Source organism: Chamaea fasciata, unplaced genomic scaffold (genome assembly GCF_029207755.1).
Source record: "Chamaea fasciata isolate MVZ Bird 193981 ecotype frontalis unplaced genomic scaffold, bChaFas1.0.hap1 SCAF_5, whole genome shotgun sequence".
NCBI classification, from domain to species: domain Eukaryota; kingdom Metazoa; phylum Chordata; class Aves; order Passeriformes; family Sylviidae; genus Chamaea; species Chamaea fasciata.
Window position 1 is genome coordinate 69,645,196 of NW_027094090.1, and position 22,910 is coordinate 69,668,105.

Consider the following 22,910-nt stretch of genomic DNA (forward strand, 5'->3'; position numbering starts at 1 on the left):
GGCAGTCCAGTTGCAGTTGACGCTCTTCCAGTTGCCGAGGTGGAAACTTGGATCATCCCAGCGCTGGTGCTACCTTGGTTCCACATGGGAACATTTCACTGCTGGTGTGTGGCCCTGTCCCCACAGCGTCTGTGGTGACCCTGCTGAGCAGGAGTGTGGCTGTGATGGCAGCTCAGTGAGAGGCTGCTCTGCCTCACTTCTTTAACCATGGAACTGTGCACGCTTCACCTCCCTCCCTCTCAGGGAGACAGAGGGGAAATCTAAGCCAAGCACAGCCTCCCAAGCTAGAACCATGGGCAAAGCCCTGAAAATCAGAGTGGCACCAGGTTCATTATTTTCCATTGGAGGAGGATTGAAATAATAATTTAATGAGCGAGTCCAATATCTCTTAAAGTACTACATTCCCTTTCCCCCTCTCATTTTTCAAACTGGGGTGCTTTGCTGCAGCTGCAGCACAGAGAACAAGAGACACAGGCTCAGGAAGCGACTCTCTGTCCCTGCACAGAGATGCGCAAAAGCTCCAAGACGGGTGAGACAAGTGCCTGAGCCAAGCCTTCCTCCCTCCGCTGCCAAGCATGGCAACCTCTAAGGTACCAAAGGAGCTGGGAGATCTTTTACAATCTCTCCCCAACATGAGGGTCCTGTTGCCAGTGTGCTCCGTGTTGTTGAAAACCCAGGGCTGTGGTTTAAGCTGTAGCTGCTGAAAAAGAAATGATGCATCCTTCACCCTGATGGGCTTTTGCATCCCTTCACATGAGACCTTCCCAACTCTCATCTGCATCTTGGGGCCACTCCTGCTTTGCTTGGCCATGGAAATATTGTCATAGCTAAAAGTCCAAGGAGAATTAAGAGGGAGTGACGTTAGAAATAAAGTCACAAAGCAGTGAATTGAGAAAAACGAAATTCTGGTGTAGATATTATGTTATGGTTTAAAGTGCACTTGCATAACTAAGGAATTTTCTAGTGTTCTGAGACTGCATCATAAAAAAATACATGCTGAGCCACTGACTATGTATTTCATCCTTCTTACCTTCCTCCATTACATCACAACAGAAAAACATAAACCAAATCCCACCCACACAGATGGGTGTCACTTCATCTGGGGGCTCATGCATCTGACCTTGCTGAGCTCTGGGAGGTTTCAGGCTGATGGAAGTGGCTGGTTTCAAGGACTTTTCACACAACATATTTCCACTTCTTTTTTATTTTATTTTTTGTTAAATCCTCCCATTTGTCCCAGGGTCAGGAGACTGTTCTGCCCCAGCTGCCCTTCCCCTCTTCTTCTGCTGAGGGGTTCTAGGAGCCTCATCCAGCCAGTGTTGTGTGGAGGACAGAGACACAACCAGTCACGTGAAGGCTGTGCTGAGATTTGATTTGACATCAGCCATCTGGTGAAACAGGCTTGGCACAGAGTGGCTGTAAAGCTGCTGGTTGGCAACAGCAGAACATGAGTCCAGGTGTGCCCAGGTGGGCAAGAACCTAAAGACACCTGGCCTGGATCAGGAATAATGTGTCCAGTAGCACCAGAGCAGTGAACAGTGCTGGGCGCTGTTGGGGCCACACCTTGAGTGCAGTGCCCAGTTCTGAGCCCGCCATGACAAGACAGACACTGAAGGGCTGGAGCACGTCCAGAGAAGGAATAAGCACTAGGGAGGGGTCTGGAACACAGGAGCAGCTGAGGGATCTGAGGGGGCTTAGCCTGGAAAAAAAGAGGCTCAGGGAGAACCTTCTTGCTCTGTACAATTCCCAGACAGGAGCGTGCAGCCAGGTGAGGGTCAGGCTTTGCACCCAGGAAACAAGAGACACCATCGCTGAAAATATTTAAAAGACTTGTAGATGTGGCACTTGAGAACAGGGCACTTGTGGACTTGGCGTTTCTAAGTTAGTCACTGGACTCAGACTTTAAGGTCTTGTCCAATCTAAATAATTCTGGGATTCTATCACCACCTCTGCTGTGAGCCCTGGGTGTTTGGGGCTGCCCCAGTCAGCTGGGGCCAGAGGGTCACTTTCTTTGAAGCAATGTCACTCTGGGTGTTTTGATCACCTGTTTGATTTCAGTGGGCTCAGGCTGGAGGCAGGGTGTGAGTCCTGGCAGTGCCAGTGACCTGCTGGGTGGCTGCCAGGTGTCTGCCCTGTGCTGGAGTAGTAACTAAAAACCGCAGCCTAATGAAGAACTGAAAGACACATGTAAAGGACTCAAACATGAAATAATGATGAAACAAAAAGAACACATCAAAGCTCTTAATTCCACTCTAAGTAGTTTACTCTCACTCTCAGAAATTCTTATCAAAGACAGGCAGATGTCACTGCCTCCAGGGGTCTCAACTCAGAGCTTCCTGATTTGAATTTACTCCACAAATTTGCCTTCAACACCAGAGACCAACAACATAATAGTAGCAGCAGGTTTTGCTGTGGCAAAGCCACACGCTGAAATTTAATAGCAGTGCAGAGCTGAGCAAGGCCTTCCAGTACCCATTAGGTGCTGTACAATTGTAAATGCAAATAAATCCCTGCACAAATGCCACCAAGCTTCTGCATACTGGAAGGATGAGTATCTGTCAGGTAACACAAACGTTTATTTCCATGGCAAAATATCAGCACAAACCTTCCATTTTGGGCTCTATCTTAGGCAAGAGAGGGTTTACAAAGTTTAGAAATAAACTCTGCTCCGAGTCACACCAAGCCATGGGGTGGGCACAACTCTTGTGGTGCTCAGCCTGTGTGAGTCTCCCTTCTCTCCAGATGAAGGTGGGGATTGATTGCTGGGCTTTCATGTGAGGTGCTTTGCCTGGTTTTCTTTATCATCTCTTTGGTCATCGAATTGCTTTCCTCAGTCAAAAGCTCACCTAATGAGTGACACAAGTAATTAGTTCATTGGAAATAGCATTGCAAGGGCCAGCTGGGAGCAGGGCAGGGTCCACAGGGTGCTGGGACTCCCATCAAAGCTGCAAGGAGCCAGGGATGCAGCATAGGCTGTTGTGCTCTTACATTTTGGAAGGTGAGATGGTGGCAGTAACTCTCCCTCATCTTCTTCCCCCACGATCCAACGCCCCCATGGCCTCTCGAAAAGGGAGAGTGTTGGCAAACCTACATTTGCCACAGTTGGGAATACAAACTAGTCAGGAAAGGAAAGGGGGGGGATGTGTGATTGTACCATCAATCCCATTAAAAGTTCAACTTGCTGCCTAAGTACACATTGATCATGAGAATAAAATATCGGGAGCTTTTCTATCATTAGTCTCCTCATGGGTGGATGAATATATTAAAGTTTATGAGGCTCTGAGAAATTCTGTGATGAATGCAGCTCGAGGACTGCAGCACACCCAGACAGATCATCTGCACACATGTAAGTGGTATTCATTTATGGAAGTTTTTTTGTAAAAACGGCAAAGAGCCCCCTCGGTTAATGACATTGTTCAATCTTCTTTCGTTTCTTCATAGATTCAGGGTAGAAAAGTATTCCTGTTCCCTTTTGGTGTTTGTTGCCAGAGGTGTCCTGACAATCAGACTAATCTTGGGACCAATTTTCAATTCCTAGCAGCTCAGTAAACTAAAATGCTTAGGCAATTTATTCTCTATATATTGTCAGCTAGGTAACACTTGATTTCTCATTTCATGACTGCATTTTATTGTTTTCAACTGAAATCCAGCATGTGTGTTTTCAACAGATTATCTCCATAATCACTTTCTTTTTGCTATGGAAATGATCTGAAAATTGTTCTTTGAGACGAGAGAAGAGTTCACAAGGCCATCCGGTACAAAAGCTTGAATCGTGCAATTATCATTTGTAAAGAGAAACTGTTATCAAAGTAACTGCAGGGGACACCTCCAGGACTCCTCTTAGAGTCAGGAAATTTGAAACATATATTTCTCTAACATGAATTTCACTCCAAACCCTTCTGAATAATTCATGTGAGCTGATTTAATGCCATAGTTAAGTCTGGCACTCAGGACAGAGATCGGGGTGGCGGGGGGCTTCTGCCACAGACGGAGGATTTCACCAGTTCCTCTAGGGCTGGGGGACAGAGCTGGGGTCTCATCACCAGGGGTTTGTACCCAGGTGCCTTTAGTTTGGGAGAATCCATTCCCCAAGATCAGCAGCCTTGTAGGGAAAGGCTGGGGTGGAGGTGAGTCCCTTCCTGTTTGTGCCCAGACTGCCTGCTGGGGAGGCAGGAAGGCAAAGAGGAGCAGTCCCCCTCTCCCCCATCACTCTGCCCCCAGCACAGCTAATGGCAGTCAGAACCAGAGCTTCTGGCTCTCTTAAGACCTGCACTGGGATAACAGGTGTTATCTGTTCTTTAAAGAAAAAGAGAGCACCATTTTGTTCTTCACTCACGAAATGAGAGGAGCTATAGATCGCTAGGAAATGGTAGTTCACAAAGTACTGAGAGAAGACCTGGTACCTAGCATGTGACCACTACTGAAAGAGGGAGTCTGGCTTTAACTATCATCTCAAGTGTGCACAGGCAGGCAAATCAGCTGAAGGGATGCTTGCAGCTTGTACTTTTTCTTTGTAAAAGTAAAAGGATCACACAGACAACTGTGTTCTGACAACTGCAGCTGGCAGGTTCCTGTCATCTCCCAACCTAAGATGAGTGGGGGAACTTAATCTATGTGGGAGCCCCTACCTACCTCTGGGGACATTTTGAGCAAAGCTGACTTCCATGAACTCAAGGCTGCAACCCACAGGGCTCTGGTCTGTTACTGTGCTAAAGCTGTCCAGGATTCCCATTCCCATTACACAACAGCCTGCAAACCAAATGCCATTTGGTGTCGCTGGGTCTGAAAAAAAGTACGTGAGGAAATAAAAAACAACCCTTTGATAGGCTTTACCAGTATTTAATCCCAAGGAACTCTTCTAATGCCAAGTGCTCCTTTATTTTTTTTACACACAGTGAAACTAACATTATGTATTTTGACCAAAGTCAGAGGGTGGCAGAATACTGTGGCTTTGTTAATTCCCAGAGGCCAACACCCTCCCCTGCCAAAACAGGGTGCTGATGTACAGAACTAAGTTGTTGAGCAATGCTGAGCATAACTATGTTTGAGTTTCAATACAACAAGGCTAGGAGGCTCTCACGCAGATGTAAAGCTGATGAGTTGCAATATGAAACTATGATAGTTTTGTCCTTGGCAATCTCATTTTGCTGAACTGTAACAGTCCTGAATTCTTGTTATTTATTCCGTGTGTAATGTGCCAGATTTTATATTTAAATGGGAGTCATAGGTGGTTATTGCTTACAGATATTCAAAAGCCACATGCTGTCTTTATGACACTTGAGGAATAGGAGGAAACATGCAGCTGTGCCATCAGAAGTTGGTCCTAACCCATCTTGTTCTAAAGCCTCTATTTTTCAAATTTTAATCACTGCCTAATGCTACAGATGACACCTACTGGGCAAATGAAGGCCTGGCACACCCAGCATTCCACAGCCTCCTGAATATTTGGTTATTTCCTGAGACAAGAACAAATCCTCTTCACCCTCTGTGACAAGATTTTGTTGCACTCTTCACACAGGCTGGAAATTTCCAGCTACCAAGAGGAAGGACAGAAGCACAAGCCCTCAGCTCACTAAAACCTGTGAGATAAAAAGTGGCTGTGTTTGCAGAGGAGAAGGTCCTCCTGAGACTGTTACTTTTACTGCAATCTAAATACTCCCTCTGTTTCATTTGCTGTGCACAGAAGCAGGAAGGCCAGAGCATTAGGGAAAACACCACATACCTTTTTTAACGCTGGCTAATTATCTTTTGCTCTGCAGGCAACTATGATGATCACTTGTTTAACACATGCCAAACAGTGTTAAACAATGAAATAGCAGATTGTTAGAGTCCAACAAACACAAGCAATACTCACAGCATAGTTAGAAAGAAAACACTGACATTTCTCCTTCTATGCTGGCTAAGTATTCACACTGGGACTAATAACAGATTTTCAATGTGTAAAAATGATAATAGGTATATTATCCAAGTTGCTGTTCTCACTGCTTCTTAAGGAAATTTGAAATTTTTATCAACTCAATCTGCAAAAGCAATGCAGTCCAAACACTGGAGGTACTCAAAGTTAGTCTGTATTCTGTATTATGCACTCACCAATATAATGAGTGATTAAAATTCCAAGAATTTAGAGGAAAACTCCAACAATTTTGAGGATTGCTGCTCCTCATTTGAACTTTTAAGAAAAAAACTTTGACACACTTTGCATGTGCAGCTACAGTGATTAACTCCATATATTAGATATTTGGAAGCATAATTAGTTAGCTGTCTGCACATTTCAAATTACGCAGGAAACATTTTATTCTTAGTGGCACTTGTCAACATGGCATGGCACAACTGCCCACACCTCTTTGTGTAAAAGACAATACTTAAGTGTATGGAAAAATTGCTCAAAAACATTCATATCCTAAAAATTGATTCCACCTTTATTAACTTAATAAGGTAAATCCTAATAAACTTGTATTCAAACAAAAAGTAGAAAAGAAAAAAAAACCACAAAAAATAAAAGGAAGGTGTACATTCAGAAGTGGTACAGAAATCACCTCTGCCCATGCAGAAAATAATGTCATATAATAAAGTCTCCAGATCCTCAAAGAAATGACAGACTGGGATGTAGTGTCATGGGGTTTTTTAAAATACCAGTTTTTGTCAGCTGCCCAAGTTTGGTAAGGGGATCCCCTCTGATCTGTTAGTCATTGAATGTTCATGTCCGTATTCTCCCCATGGGATGGCAACATACGGGGCACCAGTCTTCTCCCAGCTTCTTTGGTATTTGGAAAGATACAGAAACTTTACTCTGGGTTGAATTTTTCTTTCACAGGAGAGCCCTAAATAGAGAGGTCCCATCCAAGAGACCTTTCCCTCAGGCAGCCTTATTCCATTTTCCCTTCTGAGAGCATTAAGGTAAGATCTCACCAGGCACTGTCCGGGAGTTGAATATGTTCGTGTAGAAGTCTATCAGCAGTTCAGTGAAGAGATTCACAGGCACCAGAGCATTCAGGGAGGTGGTTCCTTTCAACGGCCAGATCAAATTCAAACCGAAGACACAGGCCAGGCTGGATGCTGTCATTCTGTTATAGATGCTCTCCTGTGAAACCTGGCAAAACATAAGCATGCAGAGGTTGATGCAGACAGGAGACAAGAGACAAGACATGATCCTGTACTGATGAGGAACCAGCGAGGGGAGTAGGGTACATCACTGGTTTCTTAACTTCAGGGCTGATGAGGCAGCCTAGAGCTATGAACCCTAGAGCTACACTGGAAGGCTGTTCCTTTGAGTATAACACAAGAGCAACCAAAAAGGCTGGACTTTTTCCTTATCCGAGAAAATTAATGGTTTTCAATCCTTCCATCATTGAATCTCCTGTTATGTCTGCTGGGGTGGAGAAAAACAAGCATAAAGAAATTTAATCTGCTTCAGATGAGATCAGCTCAAACAAGAGGTCGTTATACCACAGCAATGTAGCAAAAGCTAAGCTAGTACCAAAATAACTGATGAGGGAAAATGATAAGAACAGTGAGCACTCTGTTAACAAGGAGACACAGAACTGGTAGCTCGACAATGAACTGGTGTTTGCATACTAAGAAATGTGACAAGGTTGGAGGCTGCATTCTGGCCCTTGGTGGCTTATACAGGCTGCATTTACTCTGTAATATTGTACACTGGGGATCAAAGACTGTATTTTTTTTTTGGTGTTTCTTTCAGTGGAAAGTGTCTAAAATATCATGAGAGCCACAGCCCACCACACTATGTTTTCTACAGCACAAGAAAGTTCTGTACCCTAAGAAAGTGTACCTTAACTTTAGATAGGGCAGGTACTCCGGAATGGCACAAGAGCATGTGGTATCGTACTGGAGGCTGGAAGGAGCCAAACCTGTTGCAGCTGTATTCATCCAGTTTTTGGGAGTGCTCCTGACACCTTCCACTCCACAGGAGCTTCTTCAAGCTCTGCTTGAAACACGTATCTTAATCCAGCTGCTGCTTTGGAAGGCCAACGTTTCAGCTCAAAGCAATAACACTGACTTGCTGTATCTAATTTTTTCTCCTCAGGTTAACTATTTCAAAGAACGTTCCCAACTCCAAGATCAAACCATGTCTTCCCACCTGCCACCACTTGGTAGACATTTCAAGAAGACAGCACTGAAATGATCAACAAAAATACCCACAACACAACTTGTCCTCTTAGAGAAAATTCTGAAGATAAAATGAAACAGTGATTTTCTCAACTGAGGCAGAGCTTCACTAAAGCTTATCTGTGAGCCATTAATGGGGAAGACTTAGGAGCTCTAGGGAGACCTGGCAATGTTGCTTCATTCCAAAAATACACAGCAATCTTTTCCTTAGCAGACGCAAGAAAAAGTGTGCAGCTGAATCCAACTCTACACAACAATCTTCACCGGCTCACCAAAAGCTGCAAGCAAGGATGTCGCATATAGGTAAAGCCTTATAAAATAAGAGCTTTGTTACCCTGGTAAAATCATGGCTCAGGCCTGCAACTTTGGCTAAGTACAGCTAACAGCCGGCCTGAAATTTCCCATGAGAAAGGAATTTGCACCTGTGAGAAGAAAGACATCTACCCATGAGAAATCATTCTTTACCCATGAGACAAGAACGTTAACGTCTTTAGAAAAGGAAGACTTTGACAAACACGTACACTGGCAACTACTAACCAATGAACTGACCTGCAGTAAGTTATTAACCAATTATAATTAAACACAATGCCTTTAGAAAACCATATAAATATGGGCTGTGAAGAATAGAGATTGGCTATCGTGCATGAAGAAATAGGTGTCTTGTCCCTCTCTACTGCGACACAAGGAAACCTTGCCACACTAGTGGTACTGACTTCACCCCTTCCCAAAGGGATCAGGCTTCCCACCATCTCAACCCCCTCACTACTCTCAGGGACGGATTTCTTTCTCAAAGGGTATGAACACATCTACTCCATCTACACCACCACAAGCAGCTGATGTGTTCTTCCAGCACTAGGGCCTGTAAGGACAGCATGCAGTTTGTCGACATCTACATGGGCTACCCCCCTGAATAGCTACACCCAAAGCTACATTCTAGCTAACAAAAAAAAACAAACAAACAAAACCAAAACAAAACAAAAAAAACCAAAACAAAAAAACCCAAACAAACAACTAAAAAAGCACATTCCGCATTTGGAACTAACCCCCTTGACTCCTTTGATTCCCTCATAAAGTTAGTAACTGTCATCTCTGTTTCAATTGAAAATACATGCTCTGTCAATTTGATGAGCCAATGGAATTTTCCAAAGACCTAAATCATGTCCTTATAGCTATCATCTGATCACAGGAAAGGATCACTACAAAGAACTACACAGCTCCACTTTGTTTAGTTTTTTCCCCCTTTCACTGAAACATTTTTGTAGAAAAATCATTAAGTAATGACAGCCTATACTGTAAGGAAGTAATTTATAAAGATAAAACATGCGCATTGCAAAAATCATCATTGGGAACAAACACTGAAGTTTTAGTGCCACATCACCAAACGCAAAACACACATATTCACTATTCCCAGAATAAATATCCAGCTCCTCTTAGAAAAATTGTGATGATTTTTGATACCACATATTTTCATCCCTGCACCCATGGATTCATTTGGTGGCTGGTCACAAGTGGTGTCCCCAGGGCTCAGGACTGAGGAAAGTCCTGTTTAATGTCTTTATTGATTATCTGGATGAGGAGATTAAGTGCACACCCGGTCAATTCAGAGAAGACACTGAACTGGGCAGGAATGTTGATCTGTTGCAGGGCAGGAAGGCTCTGCACAGAGATGGGCTGAGGCCAGCGGTCTGAGGTTCAACAAGAGCAAGTGCTGGGTCCTGCCCTTGGGCCGCACCAACCCCCTGCAGCTCTACGCTGAGGCAGAAGGGCTGGAAAACTGGGAAAAGGCTGTGCTGGTGACAGTAGCTGGATATGAGCCCAGGTGTGGCCAGGTGGACAAGAGGCCAATGGCACCTGGGCTGTCCCAGCCACGGTGTGGCCACAGGACCAGGGCAGGGACTGTCCCCCTGTTGGCTTTGCTGAGGCCACACCTTGAGTCCCAAGGGCAGTTCTGGGCCCTCATGACAAGAAAGACATTGAGTGGCTGGAGCACGTCCAGAGAAAAGAATGGAGCTGGGCAAGGGTCTGGAGTACCAGAAGCAGTTGAGGGAGCTGGGGGCCCTCAGTCTGGAGAAAAAGAGGCTTAGAGGGACTTTCTCACTCTCTACAACTCCCTGACAGGAAGGTGCAGCCTGGTGGGGGTCGGGCTCTTCTTCCATGCGTCAAGCAAAAGGACTAGAAGAAACAGCCTCAAGTTGTGACAGAAAAAAAAAAAAAAATCACTAGAAGAGTGGTCAAGCACTGCAATAAGTTGCCCTGGGCAGTAGTGGAGTCACTGTCTCTGAAAGTGTTCCAGAGGTGTCTGGATGTGGCACTTGGGACATGGTTTAGGGGTGATTATGGGGATGCTGGGTTGATGGTGGGACTTGATCCTGAAGGTCTCTTCCAACCTTGCTAGTTCTGTGATCCATGGATACCAGAGGAGTGAAGCAGCCACTACACTACCTAATGAACCTAAACTGCAAAATACAGAGGGTAGAAACAGCCAATTACTACTATGTTTTAAAAAATATAGCAACATCACCATTTCTTTGGTGTCTCAATTACAAGGCTGAAAGGAACTCTGCAAAACACTTTCAAAAGAAAATTACTAGATATTAAAACACCCCCACAAACTGACTGAAATTTAAGTTTCTACCACCCACTGTCAGCAACTTTGCAGATGTGCCAACTTCTATCTGCTCCATGAGGTTTAGTCATCTGATCCTTCCCAATGTGCCCCATCATCTCCAGCCACCTCCAAGCTTTACTGAAGGTAATTATATTTTTCAACTGGACAAGTGGTTGAGACAAAACAATAATTCAAAGCAATTTATTACAGTTTGCATTTGGTTTTAAATTTGCTCCTTTGGTTACAGATCTGAAGCAAAGCTCATGGGCCCCAAACCTTGTCCATTTTCTAGTTGGTCCAGTTTGACAATTTGAATTCGGCAAGTTTTTGCAATGGCTCCTTCAGGAAAGCCATCCAGCCTTCCCCCACATCAGGCATGATTGCAGGGACAGAACTCAGCAGCAGGTAGGGAAAATGTAAGCCTCTACAGATTCTCCTGCTTCTTTAGCCTTAGACTGTCATGGAAAAACATATAGTTTATATACAACTGTAGTTTCCTACTAAATGATTTTTGGCATCAGAGCTGGATACCTGGAGCCCTCAGATTTTGCCAAGTAATTTTCTTTGCAAGGAGACTTCTTTGAGCCTTTTAAGTTTGCACGTGCATGTGTGATAAATCTACTCCACTGGCAGTGCAACGCAGGGCCTGTGCAACACACTTGTGCACACTCATCTCTCCCAAAATCATCTGAGCAAGCACAGACATGCTTCACAGGCACGATTCAGGGAGTAGAGCTTGTGAAAACAGGGCTTTGCTTTCCCCCTTGCTCCTGGTTACCCATTTCTGCCAAGGGACCTCAGTCCACTCCAGCTTCAAGAGGACCCAGCAAGTCCTTCTCTAGCAGCCAGGTGGACTGCAAATTAGAGATGGGCTGGCTGATTTATACCTTTCACCACTGGGATCATTACTGGCAAAATCACTACTAATCTAAAGTTAAGGAAATTGGACCTGTTTTTGAAATTCAAGTCTGTTATTTCTGTACAAGTTGTGCTGTCTTGCTGTCGCAGTCTTGGACTAGAAGGAAGCAAGGTGGTTGCGACTGCGGAGAAAATAGGGATTTTTTTTCTTCTTTCACAAGCCTGTATCAAACTTGGAGTGTTCAAAACCTGTATCTAGTGATTACAATTCATCCCACTTCATGAAATTGGTACAAGTACCTCTTGCACTACTCAAAACTCAGCTCATGGAACAATTAAATTGCCTTTTATATACAAGGCAGAAGGTTGATGCTTGCAGGTAAAAACTAGGATTATTGTTAAAGTATGAATTGTGGAAGCTTGTGCAGCACACCGATCTGCAATGAATAGAAATCTCTAGCTCTGAGAATGTTTCTTGTTCCCTTGACCTTTCCAAATGCAAATACTCCCTGAGACATTAAGGAAAAAAACCTATGGATCAGCAGAAATTGCAGATGTGAGCACTAGTATCACTTGATGCTGTGCTTGACATAATAAGGCCTACTCAAAAATAATGCTTTATTCTGTTGCCCCATTACAGAAAATACTGCGTGGTACTTTTGCACACCTCATTAACACATCAAGTGCTCAGCTCTAAGAAGTGCATTAAGATGATGCATCTATTACTGGAACAAAGTCACTTACATGATTCATAACATTGAGGAGAGATTTCAGTTGCTAAAATAATAGTAAATGAGGATTTCCTTAATAGCTTTAGAGTTCAGCTAGGCAACAGTAAATGAGCACGTGGGTATTACAGCAACAGCTGGTTATATCAATGTGTTTATCCTTTAATCTTGCTTTTTGCTAGTATTTTGACAGAAAAGGGGAAACATAAAAATAATCCTTGCCTTCTAAGTTTTTCATTTAACATTAGTAATGAATGGCTATTTTAAAAAGGAAAATGCTATTTTAAAGATTTAATATGAAATATTTTTCTGATGTTTGTTCTAAAACTTATTAATATTACATAATTTTCTAAAATACCACTAATTTATTTGGTGGTTTAGTTGCCCAAGATTCAGGGAAAACTGGTGATTTCACCCATGTTTTCTCCAGCATCTAATATTATACAACCATGTTTCTTTTTCACTCCAAAATAGGATAAAAAACCCCCACAAAACTAAATTTAAAAAACCCAACTGTTGTGAATGTGGAGTGGAAGAACAAGACCTGTAAATACACCAGGGCTGGCACAGTTAATTTAAATGTGCACAAGAGTTTTCATGCATCTAAAGAATTTCATGGTGAAGGGATGGCCAGACTACAGCTTAGCACTGCTTCGTATCCCAGCTGGAGGGTTCTGTACCCCAAATTTGGTCTAGGGGAGTAGATCAAAGTACTGCACAACCACCTCACTCGACTATCTAAACTATTCCATTTTGCCTTCTGTGGAGATGTTAGATTTTGAATTCACAAGAGGAGATTTAGAAATTTTGAGCATTTAGAGAATTTTGCCCATACTCACCATATGGAGAAAGCATATCAGATATTTCAGAACAACATAGTTGTGTTCAGGAAGCCCTTGAATGATTTCTTTGCATCTGGTGACTCGTAAACAGCTCTCCACACCTGCAATGTCAAAGTCATTCTTAACTCTGAAGCATCACAATATTACCAGGAAATAATACCTTATTTATATCTGCTGTAATTACTTTATAATCATCTGTGAAACTAATCACAAAATTCAGCTCTACTAACCACAACCACTGTGATAGTGAGGGTTACTCCTATGAATGCCTCTGTCATATTTTGTATTAGCATGTATCTGGCTAAGATTAAGCCAGATGTCCAGAATATTTTCTCAATGCAGCAAAAGTAACAGCCAAAATAATCTTTTTCTGCGCAGGAAAGGTCTTGATTTGAATCTCATTATCTCTCCATGCACTGAATTGAGGCATCTACTTTTTATTCTCCGATTTTATTCTTGCAGAGACATAGCCCTGCTCGAAATGCTATTTTGGTAATCTACTAACTGAAAAAAACCCCACTTTTGTCACTCTGCAGGAAATTCTTTTGTCTTGGCAAAAAATTTATGAGATGGGCATCTGAGTGGCTGAGAATTTTCTAGAGATGAACCTAAGCAGGTTCATTTCTACAGATGGGCAAAACCAGAACTGGACCCCAAAATTTCTTCCATCATCTAGACAATCCAAGTGAGAATTGCACTGACACTCACATTTCAAATACTGTACCAAGTTACTATTTTTCCCCCCCGGGATATTGTAATTATTTCAGTACTATAAGTTTAACACCAATGTGGAGCAAGATCTGATGATGCCAATCATGCCTAACCTAAAGCAGACCATTTTTGCTGATACTTCTTCTGCATCTGTTGCATTTCTCTTTCTCTCCCTCAGAGTTCTGCACGTGGATGTGTGTGCATGCACAAAACTTCAGCACCTCAAGTGTTCTTAAAGCACGGAATTAAATGCATGAACCTTTACTGTGATAAACTGCGGTGACATTTTTCCTACTGCAAAACTACCAGTTCCCATAAAACACACTAGTCTGTGTCCCAAGAAGTATTTTTGTCAGCCTTCTGCAGACTGAGTTATGCAGGAAGTGTAGCAATCCCGGGTAAAAGAAATCTTGCTTGGGGTTTGCATGACCAAAGGTCATGAAACTTTTATAAACTTCCTTATGTTTATAAACTTCTAACATAAGTTTATAAACTTTTTCTAAGTTTATTATATTTGTAAGTTTACAAACTTACACTTTTTTTATGTCTGTAAACCTGTATATACTTATACATACTATATATATACTTATATATACTTTTATACTTATCTTTTTATAAACTTCAAGGTTTTATTAATTTTTAAGTCTGTCACTCAGCTAATTTATTTCACGGCTCCCACCAATAACACTTTAAAAATTCAAATGAGACAGTAAAGAGCAAAGTTTCACCATCACTTCAGACTGCTGTAAAGCAGAAATACTGCATTTCTGGGTTTTCAGGTTAAGATACGCAATAGATACATCACACACAAACACACTTCCAGAGGACAGAATGAGAATTTTCAAAGCATCCCAAGACTGTGATCACTGTCTGTGATCACACCTCTTCAAAGCTGCCTCCTGCACTGTGTTCACTGTGTATGCACTTTGCTGTGGTCCAGCTTGGCTCTTAAGCTTAAGATCCTTTAAAATTGGGATATCACCCCAGCACCAGTAAAATACAGCAGACATCACCCTGCATGCACACAGGAAAGCCCAAGGAGTAGTTCTTTTAAACTCCACTCTTCAAAATATTTTGTAAAACTGAGAATGCAAGTAAACAACAATTACGAGAGATGAATGTACATCACAGGCACATAGCCAAGCAAAACTTTCCAGTGTTCCTCGACAATGCACTTCCCTCAGATTATTTTCAGACTCATTCACATTTTTTACTCTCTCAAAAAGTAAAAATATCACATCCAGAAAGTCAGGACAAGATTAATTCAGTAAAAATTAACATTTATACATCCGTTTTCCAGATTTCCCCTATTCTTTCCAGTTCCGAGTGACAATCCTTAGTCCCTCAATTCCCACCACCTTCCTGTGAACACACCTATTCTTCAGAATGCCCTGAGGTATTGTGTGAACAGATGAATCCTTGATTTGGAAAATGCATCCCTCTGAGTTCCCTGATGGCTTGGCTATAGCCTGGATGGCAAAATCTCATTCTCTGTAAGTAGGTACTAACTCCCAGATATTCTGATATCTGATAGTAAAGGGCATTATAAACTGGCATTATAAACTCCTACTCCCCGACAAAGGCTACAGAAATAAAGTTTTATAATTCATAGCTTTAGATCCTTTATTCCCCAGGATGTTATCTTATGGGAATAGTTGCGCTGAAAAACAAACAAAAAAAAAACCCAACAAAAGAAAACAAACGAAGAAACAAACCCCCAAAAAAACAAAAACAAAAAAAACCCCAAACAAAAACAAAACAAAACTCAAACCAAACAAACCAATATGTATATATACACACTCACTGGTGATTTCAAGGATTTGATCATAACAGTCGAATGTTAGCAATGGCTGAGGGAGCTCCCTAAGGAAAGTCTTCAGGATAACAGCAGGAATATGGATATCATGGTAATCATCAAAATTCACAGATTTACCTAAAAGGAGGAGAAGAAGAAGAAGAAGCAAAAAGGCTGTTCAATTATATGTTTTACTTTTTCTTCAAACTACTCCTTGAAAACTGTTTCAAGATTTTTGAACAGAAAATCTCTTGGCCTTCTGCTGCTGGTAACTCCTGATATTTTATTTTTGCATTTTCCCTTTGCATAGGAATAAATTTATTAATTTTCCTCAAAGAGGTTTTCCCCATAAAGGCAATCCATAAAATGACTTCACGGGGAAGTCAGTGACTTTCAAAATTCTTCACTACATTTCATAAATTATTAGATAAAATTATATCTCTTTGCCATAACCAGAGGCAAGATGATACACAGACTCTGTACCTTAGTAAGTATGCACTTTATTACAGTCAAGTGCATAGACTCAATATTTTTTAATATATTTTTTTTGTGAAAAAATATACCTTTTTTGACTCAAACCTCATTAGCTGTTACACATTTTTTTACAGCTCTGGTATGACATCAAGAGATGACTTGGGATTCAGTAAGCATTAAGTGCCTATTGCTATCTCCCAGGTTTCTCTACTAGTGCTTGTATTATTTTATGTTAGAAATGGCTTTGATTAATTAATTGCAAGAAACTGCGTTTCTGCTTCACCAACCAAACCAGGATGAACAAAGCAGTGACACTGCTACTGGCAATGGTGTGATGACAGCTTACCCTGATTGTAGAGCTTCTGCACATCTTTGATAGTCTGGATGCTGGCTGACCTCCTGAACAGGCCCTCTACTTGGAGTCCTGAAAAATAATTTAAAAATTAAACAACTGTATAACAAATTTTAAAAAGAAACTGTTTTAAGGTATTTTGGTGCAGACCATTGCTCCTTCCATCTCTCTGGAAGGCATTGGGACTCAACACTCTGCCTGCCCATGGCATTTTGAAATACCTGATTCTAGTCTTGAGGCAGTTCTGAATTATTTATCATTAATCTCCTGAAAGATGTCTATCTAACACTGTGGACCAACTGAAATCTGACTTCATCTAGCGAAGAAAAATGTTGAAAAAAGATCTCATTTGGACCTCGGTTTTCAAGGTAAATTATTTATCTCAATTATTACGCAAAATAGGATGGGGCCAAGAACTGATACTTTTCTTGAGACTTGCGGTGCTTCTTGCTTTTTGAGTTTGGTAAAACTCTCATTTCCCTCTCCCTTTCCTTCTTTCCAGTTTACTCTGTTCCACACACCCAGCACATAATGTAATTTCAATCACATGTTGTTTGAATTGGAAATTCCTACTGGAAGCAGAGTAATCTAAAGTATTAGTCGGTGCTGGTCTGACAAAACCTAAAATTGCGGTTTTGAGAAGGCTGGCAGACTCCCCACAGCCTTGGAGGCTCTACTCTATGTTTCTATGTATGACTGAGGAAGACCAGATTGACTTTTTTGTTTTTTCATGCAGGTAAGTAACCAGACCGAAATATTTGAGTATTTAAACTATGAGCACATGTGGGTTTGTTTGCATGATCAAGAATCTTTACTGTGTTCTAGAAAAACTGAGTCACACATTAATGAAGGGTACTCAATCATTCTTGCAAATTCACTCAGGTCGCAGATGTATTTCATACATGAAAAGTCAATAAATAGTAACAAAACTCCTTAATGAACCCATCACCTAGCATTGTTCACATGAATTTAGGTCAATATACTAAAAGAACTGATAAGATACCACTGAAGTACATTTTCATAGACAAGTTTCAGGGACTTTTGCCGAGGACCTCAAGCCCTGCTTGAAAGCACTCCACTGATTAGATTCAGAGGTTTGGCTGGAGTTCAGCTGAACACTGCTCCTAGTTACTTCCTAGGAATATGTGCCCTTGCCTGTTGAATTGAACATTAAAATTTTAGCCCATGCACTCAATCCTGGAAGGAGTATGACATCTCAAACTACAATATCTAAGCTTCTTAACAGGGGTGGTTACTAAAGGAACCGAGTATGATATATTTGACCCCTGGCTTTACTCTCCATCAGATCGTGTTTCACTTAAATAAAGTTACAGCAAATAACATCACTGCAGTAAAACTGCTCCATTAGATTTATAGTGCAACCTGTCTAAAAACAGTTTGGGAAGCAGCAGCTGGGAACTGTTAGCTCGTCAAGGCGCTGCCCTCAGCAATTGTTTCCTGAGAATCTGCGGAATTTTATGCTGGTTGTCAGTGGACTAGAGGTGTTCTGTACACACAACTCTTTCAGAAAAAGGATATCCATAAACACTTCCAATTTGGTTTGCAGGAATTGGGTTAATAATTAATGTTTCTATCTGGTGTGAATCTCGCTGTAAGGACTACAATGTAATAAATATCAATTATTAACAGGTTTATGTCTTTATTGGCTAAGCTTTCAAGAGTCTTATTAAAGACATTTATTTGTAGCACAGACAACAGCTGTACTTGTCTGGCTCTGCATCCCATCAATGTTACTGTAATGGCACGTAACACTAAGCTCTTGCTGGTTATGTTTTTGGAGAGGGAAAAGCAACTTTTATCTTCATCTGCAAAAAGCTGGGATAGTGGCAATATCTGTGCTTCTTCCAGAACACCTTTACCATGCCAGGTGAAACTGAATCAATACACAGCAATTTGCTGGATCACAGGTGGCAACGAGCCAAGTACCAAAGTAAATACACCCAGTGCTTTTTGCATTTGTGGGCAACCCAGCCAAATGACAGGACACATAATTAAGTGTAGGTTAGTGCAATTCTTAGGGAAAAAGAAACGTGGTGGAAAGTGAAAAAGCCATATTCTTCTACAGCAAATGAACTGCAACAGCAAGAGTCTTAGAACTACCACAATTAAGCCAACACAACTCATACAGACTGAAAGAAAATTAATCACTGTGTCTTCCTTTTTGCAGACAAAATGCACGCTAAAACCACCTGAGTCACAGGATGAGAAAACAAAATTGCCTGAAGGCAATCCTGATCATTACATCTCAAAGCATTCATTTTTGTCCTATCAAGGAATAATTTTGTAGCAGTCTGTTTAATTTTTGTCAGCAGTGTTCCTTGATCAAATCCTGTTTACAGCATGACCCTTACAGCTGTCTCTGTAAAAAGACATTTTTTTCCTGCGTGTACAGGTTGAGCTATTTTGCAATGAATAGCATGAAAAACACAGTCTATACAGAATATCCACCCTGGATATAATTTTTTTCTAAAGATTAAGTGCTATACAGAAAAAAAACCAGTATATGACTAGTGAAGAAGCCATCGATATTCAGTAGTGATTCTGTGATTGAGAATGCAATCATAAGTAAGTATTTATATGTTAGTAATCATAAATAAAAACAGGCATGCACTTCATTCCACATTGAAATAAGATGGCTTTCACGAGTGTAGACAAAATTTCACAGTGCCATGACACAACTGTGTCACACTCTGCATTTGTTTGCTGTTGCTAAAAACGCTTAGCTCTCCTCCTACTTGCCCCCCCTTTTTTGTTGTCCCACAAAAAAAGACACAGAAAATCAAAACTGATAAAGATAAATTAAAGCAACACATGCTGTCACATTGCTGGAAACTTGTCAAGGAAAGGCAGACAAGAAAATTACATTCTTTTTCTTTCAATCATCTTTGATTTGAGGGCTGCTGGCATCAAAAACCTTTGTTAATTTGTCTGCTTTCAGAAGAGAAATGGCAAAGAGTGAGCATCTGAATTCCTTCTGTCACTGCAGGTGCATATTCTGAATAGCAGCACAGCTCCTGCACCAGAGCTGCTGAAGAAATAAGAGTCTGAGTGGAGAATGGACTTAAGGGATGCCACAGGGTCACTGATATTTCAAGAAATCCTAACTCTTCTGATGAAGCAGGATTTTGCAAAAGCTTCTGTGATCTAACTAAGAGTTTTCAAAACTGATTTCAAGTACACAGATGTGAAGATGTAGCAATGGAAGAAAGAGTGGAACTACTGCATGGAACTACTGCACCTTGGGTGAAAACCAAATCCCACTTCCTGCTAACTCTGCAAGGCTGAAAACTCTGCCAAAATCAAATGAAACAGGGCAATGACAGTGAATTTTTGTCACTTCCAGAAGACAAACTGAAGCTTTCGCTGTGCTTACGGCCACGTCTGGAGTGCAAAGAATGCTGCCAGTCACCCTCCCGGGGCTGTCAGCAACCCACAGGGCCAGCACTTGCTGGAGATGGCACAACTGAGATATTCCAGATTTATAGAAAGAGTAAAAATCACAGCAGACAGCAGGTACAACAGATACCTGCAAGCCTACAATCAAGTGCAAAAAAATGCATGTCTATCACATACTACTCAACACCCTTGGCATGGCAGGTCCTTGGCTTTCAAGAATCAGCTGGTTGAGAATGTCAAAAAACACTCCACCTGACAAGGAATCTCTCTTTAGAAATCTGGTTTGTGGAAATCTCTTTATGATAGGGTATATCACAGCTCTGAGCAAACCTGGGCTTGGCTGGAAAATAATGTTGACAGAGCCCTGGACACCCCCTTCCTGAGGGCACAGAATGATTGAGAGCTGGGGGAAAAAATTAGATAGTTCAGCTAAGAAGTGTTTGAACTGGACTACGTATCGGTGGCCAGCACTACTATGCCACTGATTTCTGAAGATGCACAAAGTAGGACAAGAAGTCTCCTCACATTGGAGTCCAACCCTTCCAAGCTGTGCTGATACTGCACTGAAGAGATGAAATTTTAGCCAAAGGCGGGCAAAGTTTGGAAAAAACCTCAAGGATGATTGCTGCTTTCAGAATGGCAAACATTTCGTCTAGGAGAAATTCTGCAGTGACGAAGATGAGGCAACCCCGGAGTTTCTTAAACCATAACCATCATAACTTTCTTTTTTTTTTTCCTCCACTGCTCATTTGGCGTTGCTGCTTCAGAAAACTGAGCTGACTCAGGAATTGTTGAGGGAGAAGAATATGAAACTAGTGCAGCAGTGATGAGAACATGAGGACCCAAAACACCCAGAAAGAACAAAAGCAAGACATGGAGGTTTTATGTCAGATCAATGCAAGAATAACTAGTTCTTGGCCACTAACACAACAAAATGATGGCCAGAAACCTTCTGTTTCTTTAAAATCTTTAAATGGGTCCAAGAAAGTACCAGAATACAAAGCCTTCCTCATATACACAGGCAAAAGTTTAACTTAATTGACATTTTAGTGGCTATTTCTCACTCAATTTCCAGGTAATAACAGATGTAAGAGGTAATAATATTAGTGCCATACTCATCCTCATTATAGCTCTCTTCACTCCTGTGATTAGTAAGGAAGAAGATTATTATGATAAACTATTAAGATAAACTAAGTATATGGAGGGATGATTGTTTCATAACAATTTAAAACACACACAAAAAAAATCTGGTTTTCATCTGCAGATGCACTGATACACTACACAAGCTCTAATTATCCTCTTACTATTATAATTACACCAACGATACTCGCTTGCATTCAACACTCTTAGTAGTGACCTATTTACATTCCCTGTATTCAACCATAATATTTGGTACAAGCTACCTCTGCAAAGCTTTCACAACCAGCACCACTCTGGAAACAGCACATCCAAAGCCCTTTAAGGGGCTGAGTGGAAATCCCGAATTTGGACCACGAGGTATTCCAGAAGGTCTATTAGGAACTCTTCACCTAGTGCAGAACTCTTCACCCTTAACAGCAGCACCTGGCCTTGGCTGCTGCAGGTATTTTGAAGTTAAATCAGCAATTTTTAGGGGCAAGGAGCCAGCTGTTTTGTACACAAGCATCCCTACAGATGCTCCACTACTTGCACACTCTAAGGTGCAGTGGACATCTCTCTTATTCTCCCATACCCATCATTAATAAGGTTCATTTAAGGTATGAAATACACAGCAAAATAAAGTGGTCAGTTTTATAATGTTCTTATTTACCCTGAGATAAACTAAAACACGAAGAAGCATAGCCTAGCAACGAGGGCAAATGTCAATCTAGTCTGTCCTCAGTTTTATGTGTATTATCTCACACTGACTTAATGGAAGCCAGGGTTTCTCTTGAAAATCAGCAATAAAGCTGAGCAGCAATGTTTTTCTTGCCTGCCTCCTTTGGTCTTTACAGTTGTGAAGCCGATTCAGTGCCAGTTTTTAAAAATGTTTGTAATTTATCACTTAGGGTTTAAATAAACTCAAACTCAGACCAAACCCTGGTGGAAATAGTTAAAATGAACCCAAATTAAACCACATATAATTTAAATACTGAAAGCAAAAATACTAGAACGTATTTATTTTTATTGGCAATTCTCCTTGATTCAAACACTATTATATGGGTTTATGGTGCATATTTCAAGACACTCCTCAGATTTGCTGCTTCCTAACTAATCCTAAGTGAGAAAAAAACCCAAAAACAACAACTTGTTTCACCACTCCAGTTCTCAGGATATAAACATATCCTGTGTAGTTTCAGTCTTTGCTGTATCAGGCACTGAGTGTTAAATAGTTTCATACTATTGTTCTTGTTTATAAAAACCCATTCTCTTTTGACACAGAACTCACCTTTACTTTTTAGATAGGATACAGTTTCCTTCATCACTAGGGGGATTAGTTCGCCTTTATTTTTGTCCTTCATACTGTCAGGGAGGAAAAAAAAAGAAAAAGTAACATCTTTTAAATGGCATTTATAGACAAAGACTCAAAGGACAGAACAGTCTGAGCAAAAACCTGAGAGAAATCTGAGAGCACATATATGTTTAATTTTAAATTGCACAAGTGAAGGCACCTGTACCAAAGAGATTTCTACAGAACTCTAACAGGCACTGAATGAAAAACTGAAACGAGTGACTTGGATTCCTATCCAAAGAGCTATTTCTAAACACTTATTTCTCGCCAGGAAAGCTGTATAACTGCCCCTGTGCCCAGAAATAAATAAGTGCTATTTGCTGGGCTGAAAGGGAAGCAAGGACAGAGCAGCAGAATGATATTCCAAGCCAACTTTCTCCCTGCTTGAGAGTGGTTTAGCATAATTTAGTTCCCCGCCCCTGGCATGTCCCAGCTGAGCTGTGCTTGAGCACAACAGGCTGATGGTGGCACCTCTGATCAGATTTGGTGGAACAGGGTTTCCAGGCGAGGAAGGAGTTCACAGCAAAT

At 41.3% G+C, this 22,910-nt stretch overlaps 1 protein-coding gene across 5 annotated transcripts in view; it reads right to left on the minus strand.

Annotated features, from left to right (window-relative positions):
• Positions 1-6,398: 6,398 nt before the first annotated feature.
• ARHGAP8 (Rho GTPase activating protein 8) overlaps positions 6,399-22,910 on the minus strand; it is a 57,739-nt gene continuing 41,227 nt past the window's right edge. For all 5 annotated transcript variants that reach the window (XM_066184352.1, XM_066184353.1, XM_066184355.1 and 2 more), the window contains 5 exons: positions 22,320-22,393; positions 16,490-16,567; positions 15,679-15,807; positions 13,161-13,264; positions 6,399-7,090 (listed from right to left, as the gene is read on the minus strand). In XM_066184352.1, the coding sequence (XP_066040449.1) occupies positions 6,893-7,090; positions 13,161-13,264; positions 15,679-15,807; positions 16,490-16,567; positions 22,320-22,393 (583 nt within the window). In that variant the 3' untranslated portion in view covers positions 6,399-6,892. The remainder of the gene's footprint in view (positions 7,091-13,160; positions 13,265-15,678; positions 15,808-16,489; positions 16,568-22,319; positions 22,394-22,910) is intronic.